Source organism: Typopeltis vanoorti, chromosome 4 (genome assembly GCF_054136105.1).
Source record: "Typopeltis vanoorti isolate ZY-2024b chromosome 4, IOZ_Tvanoo_1.0, whole genome shotgun sequence".
Classification (NCBI taxonomy): domain Eukaryota; kingdom Metazoa; phylum Arthropoda; class Arachnida; order Uropygi; family Thelyphonidae; genus Typopeltis; species Typopeltis vanoorti.
Window position 1 is genome coordinate 37,771,859 of NC_143552.1, and position 15,931 is coordinate 37,787,789.

Below are 15,931 nucleotides of genomic sequence, written 5' to 3' on the forward strand. Positions count from 1 at the left end.
GAACCTACAAACAGATGAAACTGTTTTTTTTTTATGGAGCTGTATAAATCATGCGCGTATTAATTAATTATTGCAAAGATGACCAAACTAAACTGCAGCTATATAGTAGGTTCACATATATTAATTTTCATATTGAATATTTTTATATTTTCAATTGTTATAAACATTCGTTTTTTTTTTTTTTTTTCATAAGCACGCTATGAGAGATTGGCAGGATTACACTCGCGTCATACGTAACAATGCATTCTTGTGCGTGCTTTCATTTTTTGTTGCTGACGCCTCGATTAAAGGTAGCAATGAATTTTTAAATCTAAAAGAAATCCACTTTTTGATGCACAAAAGCGTGAAATCTCTTGTGGCAAGTGCACCTCTCCAAAAGAGGACAGCAACATTCGGTTGAGGTCTCGTGTCATTCTTTCGGCGAAGTTATTTTTTTCTCTTTTCGTACTTCGGTGCACTTTCTTTAAAAGCATGAAACAATACCACAACGATTGTTTTCTCTTTTAAAGTCTAAAGACACGGTACCAACATACTTTCAAACAGAATGAAAAGAACAAAGACTACTACCCTGTGGTTTTTACAGTAAGAATCACTTCTACACACGTCATAACCTTTTTATGGGAAGTATTTTCACGTTTAAACTAAAGATATTTAATCAATTGGATAAAACGAATTTTTATTTGCTTATTATTATTTGTTAGCGAGTTAAGATCTTATCTAATATTTATACTCTTTCCATCTGCGTGTATAAAGAGCTAAAACTTGTGACAGAGAATAACCAGCTTCAGTTGGAAAGACTGACCAAAGTTACAAGCAACGAAATGGGTCCATTGGTTTAGTGACAAAGTTCACTGTCACTGATACCAAGCAAACAGTATCCCCAGCACGCTCGTCCCTTTATCTACAATAGGAAAAGGGCGTGCGTAAACAGTGTGCGAGACGTGGTTAGAAGTGCAATTACCTCTGGAAGAAAGCCATGTTGTCGTAGGGCTAACATCTGTCTCGGAAAACAGTGCAATTTATGGTGGATTGGAATTCAAAAGAACAACATGTGATGGGTTGAAGTCTAATTTAAACTAGTGAATCGTGAGCGAAGTAAATATGTATAAATAGCATCAACTCTCCTCAATATAAAAGTTAAATGAGTTGCTCCTACTATAAACTTCTGGTATTGCCTGAGCACAAACTGCGTTACCCATTGTAAGCTTTATAATTAGCAGGAAGCAACAATGTTTATACAGCTCAGAGAAATGAGCAATTTGAACTGGGCTAACACTGTTTAATGGCACAGAAAGAAAGAGTGAGGAAATGAAAGTCAAATAAAGTGTTCGGGAAAAGGACGCTGTTCCACTTAACAATTCTATAGAAAGAAGGGGGGGGGGATCCTATTGGTATTGATTTTTCCAACTAACGCTAGTCTAGACAGCAGTTAAATTGATATTGGCGATCGTTATACATTTTGAATGCTGGTTTTCCATCGGTGAGTTCACAAAATGAACTTCGTTTCTTACAATAAAACGATAAATTAAATTATTTATTGAACTAAATTGATATTATTCACTGTGATATTCCTTGTTCCAAATATGACGACATAGCTATCAATAACAAACTCATTACTACAAGAAAAAAATTCCTTTGGGAAAATGCGTAATAATGGAAACACACACACACACTTTTCAAATATTAAACTGTTTTACATGAAATAAAATGTTAATATTATAACTAAAGTTCAACGAGGAAAGTCAATTGAAAAGCTGTGCTGAATTCTTCCTACCTATTTAATATCAAACATTATCAATAACTGAAGGTTCTGCAGATAATTATTTTTTTGATGAGGTGAAGAGAAGCTGGAAGCCTTTATTGGGTCAAGAGCTATATGAACAGAAAAAAAAAAAAAATCAGAGTGCCAGAGGCTGTATGTTGTTATTATTAATTGACACTTTGGTGTGCACGGAGTCATCAAGGCTCTCTACAACATATTGTATAAACTTTTTTACTCTACTACCTGCATTTTACAATCCATTATTCACACTACGCCATCTATCGACAACTAACTGTACTTTTTTTTGTTTGTCAACTGCGTATATTCTCTGACTTTGTGTCTGTATATGGCATGAAAAATTCAAGTTGTCGAAAAATAAACCAACAAACAAAATAATGTCTTTGAGATAAGATAACGTGTGTCTTATCTATATATATATATGCATGTATTCATTATTAAAATGTTTTGCTAGATTTAAAAAATTCTTTTTTTTTTAATGTATATCGGACATATTTTAGGTTCCCTTATTAGGGGGAACCCATTAAAATTAAGCTTATTATTTTAGCTGTTGAATAGTCGCTCCTCTCTTCTTAAAAAAATAATGAAATATCGCATGCTAAAACAGCGAGTTTCTCATTGCACACATAATCTCTCCATTATATATTCCGTGCAGGATAATAATTGATCATAGCTTTCTTTCCAGCACAGCAACCTAACATTTGATTATTAACGCGTTCTAAGGTTAAAAAAAATGGATTTCCTGAAAATAATTATGTCATTAAATTCGTTCGTCTTGTAATTCTTACATAATAAGCTTTCTGTTAAGAGAACGATTTAAGAGAATCAAAACCGGAGGTTTGGATCAGTAATTTTTTAAGCAAATAATTTCGACATGGTTTATTTTCAATGTTCTAGATTTGTTCTCATTAATTTTTCGCTAATTGACAGAAGGGGGAAACTTCATCTCAGCCTATTTTCAATGTATGGATTTAACATCTGGCGATTATCTAAATGCAAATTAATTACAAAGGATATTGTTCGAGTGATTTCCCTTGAGAGTTTATTCTCGAAAATCTTTCCAGTTTCTCTGTGAAATTAATAGGAAATCTAATTGCTTATTTTGTAAAAGAATTGTTTCATTTGTAAATTATGAGTTTTAAGGGAGAAGGGAGGATTAAAACTGATCGCTTTTACATACAATAACGTTTGTTCTGATTCATTAAATGATTTCAAAATAATTTTAGGAAATCATTTTCTTTAAATTCAAAATGCGTAGATAATTAAGAAATGAATAGATGACAATCTGATATTTATCTTTCGATTTTTGAAAAAAAAAAAAAAATATATATATATATATATATATATATAACAATCGTAAATGCAATTAGTAAATGCTTTAGATTGTATTATGAAGTTTTAACTGCGTACGTATTTTCTACATTCGAAAGAGAACTGAAAAATATAAATTGCAATCGTTAGTTGCAAAAAAAAAAAAAAAAAAATTAATAGAAAATTTAATATGTTGATGTAGACGAAGTCCTTTGAAAATATCTCGGTTGGAAGTCTAGAAGACGAAGAACCTGTATCAGAGCATTTAAACTGAATTTAAGTTAGCCTGTTTGATGCGGATTGGCAGGGTCTTCCAGCCAGAAACTAGGGTTTTTCCTACCACAAACAAGACATAAGGAAAAATAGTTTAATAAGCTTGTTGAGATACTGTTTTTTCCTGTTATAAACATATGAGGATACGGGGGAAAAAACTGAGATTTCTATCTCTAATTGGCCATCCTGCTTGGATTCCGTGCATTTCTTCGAATTAATTTTTCATGAAGTACTGTGCTAAAGCCAGATTGGCAGAAACGAGATCTTCCTATCGCAATGGATACATAACAACATATTATCAATACTTAATATGCTGAGAATACCTCTTTTATATTTGTTAGTATCAGAATATCGTTGTCATCATAGCAAAGACCCAAAGGTCACTTTTTTGCTTTTTCAGATGAATCCTAAAATCCGTTGGCCAGAGAATTTAGAGATATTAGCTTGATTGAACTAAATTTACATTACATTCGATAGTTGGTAGCCATCACCATTTAAGTGGAACTCATTCTGATATTCGTAAGAGAAAAGTCTGTTTGAAAAGTCTGAATTTATCTGATATTCTGAAATAGCAAGAGATGACATACAGAAATCATATTCCACCCGCATAGTGTAGTTGCATGTATGTCATTACTAATGTTAGAAGTCAATTCAAACAGGAACTAAAACTAGGATTAATTTACAATACCGACATTCACCTGATTCGATCTCACATTTATCTTTTGTCAGGATATAAATTAGTGTAACTGTTTGCATTCATTAGGGATTTAGAAAGTTTGAAATAAAAAATTAGACACTGCATTAGCATCCGAACAGTTAACACCTATAAAATGTAATAAATTTGCTATTTTAAAACAAACAATAATGGGCGTAGTATGTCTTCATAGTATATATCTTCAAAATAAATAAACATTATTTTTGGTTTCGTATCGAGAAAATACCCACTATTGGGGTGAAGCAATATATTAGATTCTCTGTGTGAAGTTTCTATAGCTGTAATGCATTATCAAATAGTTGCAAGATATATCTCGAGAGAAGGGAGTGCTTGTGTTTACAATCTAAGCCGGAACTGAGGTTATATATCATATTAACTGTTTTCTTCGCTGCTTAATAAGCACAGATAACTTCTTTAGTTTGCTTTATACAAAAGTAATATGGGTACAGCGAAGCAAAAATGTATAGTAATCCAATCAAGCTAGAAATTACTTCCTGTTCAGAGGTGTACTTTCTGAAAAAAAGGGCTTCTTACCATGAAACAGCGGAAATAATCCATATATCGACGGAATCAGAGGTACATAACAAAGAATTTTCATTTAAATAGGCTCAAGAAGACAAAGCCTTTCAGTTAATCATAGTTGGAAGTGATCGCATTAAATGCTACCTAAAATAAGCATCTTTGCCAAACATTTCAAAGAATTAACTCTCTCTCTCTCTCTCCCTCCCCTCTCTCCCTTTTCTTGTTATAAGTGAGCTGCGTGTTTTGTGAGATTCCGATTTCAGAGAGAGACAGTTATAGAGATTTTTAAGAAAATCACGCACATCGCTAATAAAGCTTATTTTCTACAGAATGGTAAGCGACTAGCTTATGTATTGTTGTTCTAGAATGCAAGTAATGCATTTATTCCAGACAATGCCGTTCAATTTACTAAAGTGAATTTTATTATGGAAGCAAAGATTTCACCAATAAGTACGTTATGTGATAAGTAAAACGCATTTTCTGTACGATCTTAAGTACTTTATCTGAGAGATGCTGACTTTGACGAAACTAAAAATACCGAGAGTCGGAAAATGGACAAAAACATGCAGAGATTTCAATCAGCTGGAATTTGGTATCCGATGCTTACTTTTATATCCAATAGATTTTTGTACAAAAGTTGGAATCAGACAGTGACAGGAAGAGAAGCAAAACTGCAATTCGAAATAAGGTTTTGTTAGAATAAGTACCTATTTTATTTGACTTTTACATCGACTGCTGTTTGAATAATTGAATTTATACGGATAGCTTGGTTGGGACGAAGGCACTCGATCGATTTCTTTACTATTGTTTGTGTTGCCTGGTCTTACTCACCGATATTCGGCACAGGAGGAACACACATGAAATTTGATTGCTGTGCCACCATTCCCCAAATCAGAAAACGCTACAACGAGGACGTCCTTTTACTCTTCAAATGCAACCATGTCGACAGCACTTGATGTTGCTTTTCTAACTCTAATATTATTAGACGCTCTGTTCCCCTTTCTTCGGAAGCTGCCTCCATCTATGCAAAGTTAAATTACTTCTACTGTCAAGCAGGTATTTGTCTTTCCGTTTTATACAAATGAACAGCCTATGAAGGCACTGTAGTTGTTAAATGTATGGCAACATTCCCGATTTTGTTACGGATACATTTCATTACTAAAACATTGCTGTTTTTGGACGTTTATTATTAAGAAAATAATTCAAACAAATATATTTCAACTATCTTTCGATGGATTTTGCGACCTCTTCTTGACGGGATTAGTGACAAACTTTTTGGTTTCACGTGTTGATTGCGTGAAAGACCTGAAATTTAATCTTGTTCATGATGCGAGAAACCATTACTGTTTAATTTCTACATTTAACTACGAAACAAAAATATATCATTTCTCACTTTTCAACAAAAAATATATGTTTTCGCCTTTGAACAAAAAAGGTGTTTCTCACCTTTCAACAAAAAAAAACAACAAAAAGTACCTTTCGCACCTCAGAACGAAAAATGCATTTCTTACCTTGGAAAGAGAGAGGAAAAAAATGCGTTTCTCATCGTTTGAAAAGAGCATGCTTTTTTTTCCCACCTTTTATGATTACATCGTAAAAACTTAGGTGAATGTACTCAGCTAATTATGCATATTTACTGGTGGTTTGAAGAAGAAATTTAAATGTTTTGGAGAGGAAAATTATATCTCTCTTTGAGATCGATTAAATCACCTTTAGTTAAATAGTTATTCTTAATATTAATCAAATCATAAACTGGTTTTAGACCAGGAGTTTTCAACCAAAGGTACAGGGTCATTCTTCCCATTACATTACGGAGGTGGTCCCAAAATATTTCCTAATGACCTCATCAAATGTCCATTTAACTATCAAAATTGTTCCAAAGCAAAAATTGCACTCTTCAAAATTTCTATGTTAAACAGAAATATCATCTGTAACTGCAGCAGTACTCATTTAAGATCAATAGTGGCTAATCACGTGTATTAGCATGCAGTACATTAAATTGGTGGTCCATTCACTATATGTCGTCAGGCATTATTGCTATTCCGACTGCATAGCATACCCTACAGCACATTTCCGTTAATATAGGAAGGATGTTACTGACAAGTTACCTTCCTTTTGGTCAATAATATAATTTTGGTGGCAAATTGAGATCGGTCCGACTTGGAACGTCATCAGATGAAACTTGACTGATCAGGAATTGTTAGTGTAATGTGCAGTTTAAGTGATTGATGATTAGAAAGGGTGTTTTAGATTGCTATTAATATAAACAAAAGATTGGGTTGTTTGTTTTTTTTCAGTTGGATGTGAAATATTCTTCTCTTGACGAGTACAGATCAGATTAGATTTTTGATTAATTAAAAAAAAATGCTTATTCATTTTCACGTTCAGTTGTAACTGCGTAATCAACCTAAACGAATCCTTTGATTTCTACGATTTTGTTGCTGGGATGTTGCCTATTCTAAAAACTTCAGGTCTTAACTGCTATTAGGGGGTACCAAGGATCGACATTTTTGCTCAGTCTGAGAAAAAAAAAGCAATACTTTTTGGAGCGAGAGATATTGCAATTTTATTTAACATTTTATTTTAAATATTACAAAGTACTATATTATTATTCCTACAATACATCATGGAGACAATTTTAAATATTTATCAACCAGCGAAACTCGAAGATACGTCTCATGCATTCATTGCTTCAGAAGACTGTCTAATCAGCATATGAATATATAACCCACTTGCTGCACGTCATGTCTATCTATCCCCGAACACAGCTCTCATTGATAATCATTCATAGCAACAGTAAAAATTTCAAGATTAAATCAAAAATATGCGACAGAGCAGTTTATGTAGCTCTTGAATGTCTTAATGTAAGCATTCTTGATAAAGTGACTTGCATTATAAGAATATTTTTAAGATTCGAACAGCGGGGAAATAAGAATTTGTGGAGATGTTTACGACAACAGACAACAACCACAACAAAATCTTGAATATCTGGTTGTCTCTGCATTGAACAAGAAAGGATTAAATGTCTTACAATGCCACCAATGAACTTAACATTATGTTTTCACAGCCATTCTCTCTCTTTCTACTCAAATATTGATGCGGATTTGGCAATTTCGAGATCTCTATTCTCTTATCATAACCTCTGATGTCAGGACATAGACATTACGTCGCCTAAGGCGAAGTATGCATATTGCTTCTCAAGATGCCTTTACAAACAGTTGCTTCACTTATCAGACCGGTTCTCATAAAACTTAGTAGATATATTACTTTATTTTCAGTTTTCTTTTTTTGTTAGTATTGTTATAAATGCAAGGATTAGGAATGATCAATTTACTGTCTTGTTCGTTTGAAAGGTTTTTTTTTTTTTTTCAGAATATTTTGCATACATAAAAGTGTTTTATTACTCAGTGGTAATGTAGGCGACACTTTTGCAGAATAACCTTGAATGTCATCCTTCCTTCCTTTTTATTCTCACAAAGTATATGTTGTATGACACGCATATAGAGTATAAATATTGAATCAGCACAACATTGTCCCTTTGAGTTTTCCGCCCACTATACAGAAAAATTGGTCAGAAAACACACGCAGTCAATACACAGCAAATATGTAAATACGAGTAGCTGCCTTTCATAACATTAATTAGATTTGAAGTAAAGTTAATTAGCTCTGACAAAGTCAAAAACCTGATGGGGAAAATGTCATGTGATATTGAATCATGAATCTGTTTTAGCCGCCGCTCTAGTACTCTTTCGTTTGCTTAATACTCGAGTCAGCTAATCCTCTTTCTCTTAAGGGAGCGACATGCTTTTGATTACCATCATGTTTTTATCATATTTATAAGCCATCACAATCTGGTACATCAGATCTATTACACACACTTTTCTAAAGATTGTTTCTATTTTGCATTATTTTAATAACAGCTTCTCCTGAATAAGTTCTTATGGCAAAGTAGTTATCAAACTGTATGCTAGTATTGAAACAAGAATTCATTAAATATTAATTACCATCTAAATGATTAATTTTTCGCCTGAAATTATTTTATCGCATTATTTTTACAGAAAATAGTTCATTGTTATTATTTCATGCTGCAGTGTATTTTTAAGGAATTATAATCCTAAGTACGATTAGCTAAGTAACTTGATTTTTTTTTAAGTGTGTAATTTATTTATACTGAACTAGATCGAAGCCACCAACAACAAAGACGATGCAAAACTTATTTCTTTTGTGAAAACAAACCATTATTCAATAAAATGCATTTAAAAGTACAGGCAGCCCTCGATTTACGCCTATATATATATATATATATATACATATAGAAAAAAAAATATTTTTTTTTGTTAAAATAAAAGTATTAATAATGAAAACAAAACAAAATTATATACAAAAATATGAAACTTCGAAAAGATATTACATATTCTATGTTGAAGTTCCTGGTTTCGGATCACCTGCATTTTTTTTTTTTTGAAAAATGTATCCAGTGTTAACTGCCTAGATTTTCTTTTTCCTTCTTTAAGGAGTTTAGTGTAAGGTCTAATAGATGCGATTACACTCCTTTTTTACGTTCGTACTCCGTTCCCAATCGTGGTCCATTTCACAGAGTTCATCAGTCAATATCTCTATGCTTGCAAGGATACGCTGTAAATCGGCCGTTTTCATATCTCTCAGAGGACCTTCTTCGTTTTCTTTCTCCTCCTTTGGATGTCGACTTAATTGTTCGGCTAATTCTTTTAAGCCTTAATTGTAAAGCAGTTTATCATGGCTCTTTAAGACTTCTGTCACATCTTCAACTATAATATCGTCCAATCCCACTTCTCGCGCAAGCTTGGTAACGTTTTCAATAACATTCTCCTCTTGCTCTAATTCAGTGTTTCTCAACATATTTTGGATCATGCCCCACCTCAGCGTCTCAAAGATATTGATGCCCTGCCCCCTCTAGCATAATAGTCGGCCAAGTTCTGAAAAAGTATGATATAAATATGTACATTTACATTTTCTAATTGCCCCCGAAAATATTTAAATTGCCACCCTGTGGGGCGTACGCCCCACGTTGAGATACACTGCTCTAATCCCTCCAAGTCGTGCATAAATGATAGAAGTTTTCACCATGCTCCTTTTAAACACCTTTGCTGACACTTCTTTCCACGCTACCTTGATGTTGCTAATGGCCTTCAAAATATCGAATGACGGCAATAGTCTTTAATAGTTTTTCCGGAAGTGTCCAAGACTCTTACCATTTCTATAAATGTTATACGCAGGTAATAGGCTTTGAAGATTGGTATAATCCACTGATCCATCGGTTGCAAAAGCGATGTTGTGTTTGTGGGCATGTAAACAACCTTGACACCCAATGGTGTTGTTACTTCAGCAAGGTTTTGAGGATGTCCAGGGGCATTATCCAAGAAAAGCAATGCGTTGGCTGGCAAATCATTTTCTTTACAGAAGCCGGGCACGGTAGGACAAAAATAATTTGTGTAGCAATCTATTAAAACGTCTTGTGTAACCGAAGCTTTCTTGTTCCATTTCCGATAGACTGGCAGCATGGCTTTTAGACCTTTGAAGGCGCGTGGTGTCTGTATGGTACACCAACATTGGTTTAAGCTTTAAAGTTCCGGAGACATTTGCACTCCAAAAAAGCGTAAGTCTATCTTTTGCAACTTTAAAACCTGGAGCGAAACTTTCTTCACAGGAAATAAAGATGCGTGATGGCAATTTTTTCCAGTAGAGCCCAGTCTCATCAACATTAAAAATGAGATCAGGAGGATAACTTCTTGTTCTACACAGTCTTGAAATTCTATAGGAAAAGCAGCCGCTGTCGCAACATCCGCACTTGCCGTCTCATCACATAATTTGACACTATGGCACTTACTTCGAGACTTAAATCTCATGAACCAACTTTTGCTTTTTAAAAATGTTTCTTTGCCTCCATCTGTCTTTTTAAAATCCTCAAAAATTGTTTTTGCTTTCTCACATATAACAGCCTGCGACAGAGGAATGTTTTTCTGATTCAAGTCATCCACCCATAATGATAATAACTTTCCCATTTTTTCATGAAGTTTACCCCTGTTATAGCTCACATGTTTTGCATTTAGTACTGCCGTAGATTGTTGCGCAGACTGTTTTATTCTATCTGCATTTTTCATAATTGTAGTAACAGTCGTTCATACTTCTACAGACATTAGCACGTGTCTGCCCATCTTCTTTTCAAGTGTAATTGATTTCGGTGCCTTCTTAACACCAAGTTCTGCTAACTTTTCTGCACTTTTATTAGGCATGGTATGTAATTACGTACTTTATCAATTTAAAAGCGTATGTATGTAAAAAAAATTAAATAGAACAATTAAGTAGATTCAACAGTAAAACTAGGTTTGATACATATACGCCGTAGTAGCTCGGTAAACACTCAAACACTGGAGTGCCTACTAGAGTCGTTTCTCAGTCAGACCACACACTACATTAAGAAAGCACGCGCAGGTATCCGGCGTTATTGTGAATCGGCGTAAAACGAGGGCTGCCTATACTTACTTTTAAATTATGTCTTTCATAATTCGAGTCACTTCAATAGAAATCCTATCAATAGTTAAGTGTTATTACGAAGTGGTTCTTTCGACTTAGGGAACTGATTGAAGTATTGGAGGACCCGTGTCACCACCGTATAGGGAGATCGATATGTACTTGTCATTCATACTTTTCCTTTATAAGATCAGATACTTCACACCGAACACTAACGCTAGCCATTGTTGCACGATATCCGACCTACAGTGAGTATATTTAATTAACATAATAAATTAATATAAAATGGATATTATACTGAAAGTTACTTCGACGTATAGTTTATTTTATAGTTTTATTGAAGCTTAACAGTATGCATGTCACGCAATATTTATATAGCTAATAGTAATAAAATAGATTAAGTTATTGAACCCCTGACAGGACGACGGTAAATTATATCAAATTATTGATGAAACAAATAACAATGGAAAATGGCACAGATATTATATAATTTATTCAATAATAAATCGTCAATTTTAAACTGTAACAATTATTTTCATTTTTTAGTCTATGCGACAGCTCATTAGACAATTATAAATTTTAATGACGCTGGCGTATACATTGTTGAATTTACACGCTGATTGGAGATATTACTCAACATGGCAATGGGAGAAATAGATGTAATAATTCATATTTTATAGTAATAAATGTGCTACTAGGATCAATTCTTTTGGAAGAAGTTGATCTAATTTTCTCAAACTACTAATAAGTAATACATTATTGTGGAGAATTTTTGTGCGATTTGCACTGCTAGCCGTATTATCAGTTTCGTAACACATTAATTATATAAAATGAAAAAAGTATTTCAAGGACTATTCATATAACTTTTTCACTTGCTATAGTACACTCGATACTAATACAGTTAAGTATTTTGTTTTGTTATTCGACCCATAGGAGTCATTTTTATCGATCTCTTCAGTGGCTCCTTTTGTTTTCTTCTTAATTTTTCTTGAGATGTTGTTTAAACTCGCCGCCAGTGATATACCGAAGTTAGTTTCTGCTCTGTAAACTTTGATTACAAGCTGATGTCCACCGATGAAACGTAGGATTTGTTTTGTTGGCATGTTGTTTTTATTCTTTTCAAAATTTAAGATGGATTGCTTGCTTGTTCTTGACAGTAGCCAACATCTAACCAGTTGCTGTCAGAGTTCTTCCTTTTCCAAGGAGTGTAGGAAGCAAAAAAAAGAGGGTGGGAAAAGGAAACCTTAAAAAAGAATGTTGACAGCGCACTAATCCAGTCTGGTTTTGTCACTTCCCAACAGTGAAAAATAAAATTATGGGAAATAATAAGAAATATCTACAAAGAACGGTAAAAGTGGAAAAGTCGGTAATAAGAAGGCAATGGCCCGGAAACAACTTGAGAACCAAAGGCTCTTCTGTAAATAATTTCTTTCTTTTTTTTTTTTTTTGTCTGGACTGTGTTTATTGTTTTTTAAAATTATTTCCATTATGGATTTGAAATGCATTCCGAAAAATGGAAAAAAATACGAGCACAATTCGAAAAACAGTATGGATATGCGGATATTGTGGGTGCAAGAAGCTAAACAAATACTGTGATTGCACTTATGCTAATGGGTATTTTGGCTGAGCAATTTAAGCGGAAGCAACCGAAGCAGAATATTCAATCGCTACTTCAGTTTAAGGAGTTTAGTATCCTTAATGACTTCTTATATACGATTAAACTGTCCTTTTCAGTGGATGAAAAAATGATTAACCGTTATAATATTCGTAGGTTTTTGTTTTATTTATTTAGGATTAGTATTAGATGACCTTAAGGAATTTGGCTGGCTTGTTAAGATCCGATATTTATTTTCTCAGTTATTATGAAGTGATTGATTTTTACACTCGCTTTTAAATGAGAAAATTACTTTCTCCAATAATAACGAGCTGCGAAGCATGAAAAGTCAACAACATTTCCTTTTTTTTAATTTTATTTTGTATCTATTTTGCAGTCATTATCATTTTAAATCTTATTTCCCGAGATTTTGTTCTTAAGAGTTCATATCAAACTTTCTAATTACTTGTTAAATAAATGCTTGAAGATATAATTGCGACCATCTATCTCATAAAAATCAGACTCACTTTAAAAATAAAAAAAAAGTAATTAACCTTCGCTATTATATTTTTCTTCTGAGTGACAGGTACTGAATTAGAAAGTTTGACATTCATTTTCCAAGTAACTGCAAAATATTTATGCGTATAATCTCCTTCGAGTGACTAGCGGCAATTTCAACAGCAATTTGAATAACTAAATTTCATCACGATTATCGTTCCAGTTGATTCAAAAATTGGATACATAATTTTAAGTTCTTAGCCAGCTCATTATTGCAGACTTAAAAATAATTGATATTTTTTTTTTTGTTTGTTTCGTTAGTCATTGTTAGCCGAGTAAAGCACGTTCCGTTCTCCCAACTCGTCATCATACGAGCTCGCGTGAACAAGTCTGACAGTTTTAGCAAGCCATTGTAGAGTTCTCGTGAAGTAATCCGACTTTTTTGTTAGTCATTGTTGCAGTTCGCATGAGGTTATTTGAACATCTTTTGTCAAGCATTGTTGTTTTCATGTGAAGTAATGGGCTTGCTTTTATCTGGATATTTAAAAGTTCGCTAGTAATCAGCTTATTTCAAACAGCCATTGTTATATGACTGTGCGTTATTTTTTTATGTTTTGTATTTGAGTAAAATAATAGACCTTGTTTCATCTAGACGCTGTCCAGAGCGCTATACAATACCTTTACTTTAGATAGAAATTGTTAATATTGTCCGAGTTAATTATCATCCCGAATATGAAAAGCGCTTGTAATTATAGTTCATTAGGTGTATTCATAGTCTCATGCGATAGCTTCACTGATGTGACATCGCTAGTCATGTGACTAGAAAAATGCGCGCAGGATTCTGTATTTATATTGTTCACTACAGCTGGTTAAGCACATGACATTGTTTTTAAGATTTTCTTTATCTTATGGATATTTTAATAACCTGTGAGTAATTTTAATAACCTGTGAATAAATTTTTAATAAGTCTGTTATTAAAAATTTATTTTGAATTCATACTTATCTGAGTTAAATTTAAAACATCAACAATAGAGTGTGTCATTAACGAATAAGAGAAGTCTTATCTATAAACCATTGTACGTAAAGTTTAAATCAGAACTGAAATTAAAAATAGAATAAAAAATTTCGGAGAATCAAAAAAGAAGCGTTTCGTAGCTGAAAAAAATAAAAGCAATTGAGGGAAAAAATGCACTCGCACCTCATGGTCTACTTTATAGTCGATGAACAATTGAAGTAGATTCAAGTGTAATGACATCATCAGCTATTTGTTATCACAATCAAAAGCAGTTTTTTGGCTCCTGCAGTGTTAAATTTATTTAGTTTCTTTTGTAAAGATATTTTTATCAGCATTTTGATTTTTTTCCCTGTTTTTCGAAGTAAAAATAGTCTTAATTAAGCGAATGAAAATTAAGTAAAAAATTTAAATAAAATTGGAGGTCAAAAATATTAAATTTTAATTATAAAACAGTAGAGTTCGGTATACGTAATAGAAACAGTTAAAAGAGCTGACCGAAGGGCGGACTAAAGTGAATAATAAATTAAGAGACATAATTTAAAATTCATTTAAGTAATTTTACGTGAAAATTTAATTATAAATTACAAACGGATGGCCAGTAAACGAACAGTAACTTTGTATCCATTATAGGATTTTGAGCAGAAATTTAAGTGAACTCTTAGAAATTTCTTTACCCCTTAAATTCCAGTTCACAGGTCTAATTTTTGGTAAAAGGCATGTCTTCAAGTAATCACCATTTCCTAGAAAATCGCTGTAGATGGTGAACTATTTGCAAAAGACAATCAATAATACATTTCCCATTAAAGCAAATCCTGCTGGGAGCAACTGGTTCTGAACTCAACATCTAAATCTGTTATTTAGCAGCACGCAATGTTTTTTTGATTAATACCTCATCTATTTTTCTTTCTTTCTCTCCTGACTTGCATCATTCATCTTTGTTCTTGTTTGTCTTTTTTTTAGGTAAACCCCGACCTGCAGTGACTTGGTGGCGAGAGTATTCGCTACTTGACGACACCTATGCCTTTGTGCCTGGGGACAATTTAGTCCGAAATGAGCTAAAGATTGCCGAACTTCGACGACATGACCTTTTAGCAGTTCTCACCTGCCAAGCTTCAAATAACAACATTACAGTGCCAGCGTCCAGTGCGGTAACCATCGATCTTAACTGTAAGAAAGTCAGCTTTCTCCATTCTTCTGTAGAAAAAAAAAAAAAAAAAAAAACTAAAGATATTTCTAAGCGAATTCCAATATTTCCTATCACGATAAAGTAACTAGAATCAATTTTTATTTATTTTTAAAGTCATTCAATACTTGATTTTGCTGGTTCTAAATAAAAATGAATTATTGTTTGAAACCCTTAAGGATAATTTATTAAGGGTATATTTTATCCTTAATTAAATCTGACAAGGACTTCCCATATAGAAGATGTAACTCCCTTAAGGTAATTGCATGGTCACTGAACAATAAAAATTATCTTTTACTCTATTCTATTCTATAATATTCTATTTTATTTTATCATTTTTTCTTCAAATTAACCACGCAAGCCTACCGATTCGAGTGTGAATTATTCTTCACCTCATTTATGCATTTTTTTTACCTCAGAATTATTTATGTGTGATAAAAAGGCAGAAGTATTGATTTAGTAAATGATGCATCTTTAAATTTTAATGATTTGTTCCTGTATAGATTTATCCTTAATTTCTCTCGTTGACA

The 15,931-nt window shown here is 33.0% G+C and overlaps 1 protein-coding gene across 5 annotated transcripts in view; it reads left to right on the forward strand.

The window, feature by feature from the left end:
• Positions 1-15,931, forward strand: part of LOC150107233 (protein turtle-like) — a 374,905-nt gene that overhangs the window by 276,909 nt on the left and 82,065 nt on the right. For all 5 annotated transcript variants that reach the window (XR_016548181.1, XM_090391086.1, XM_090391087.1 and 2 more), the window contains exon 4: positions 15,179-15,385. Coding sequence is in view for 4 of the 5 variants with exons in the window: in XM_090391086.1 (XP_090247212.1) it covers positions 15,179-15,385 (207 nt within the window). In the remaining variant the exon portion in view is untranslated. The remainder of the gene's footprint in view (positions 1-15,178; positions 15,386-15,931) is intronic.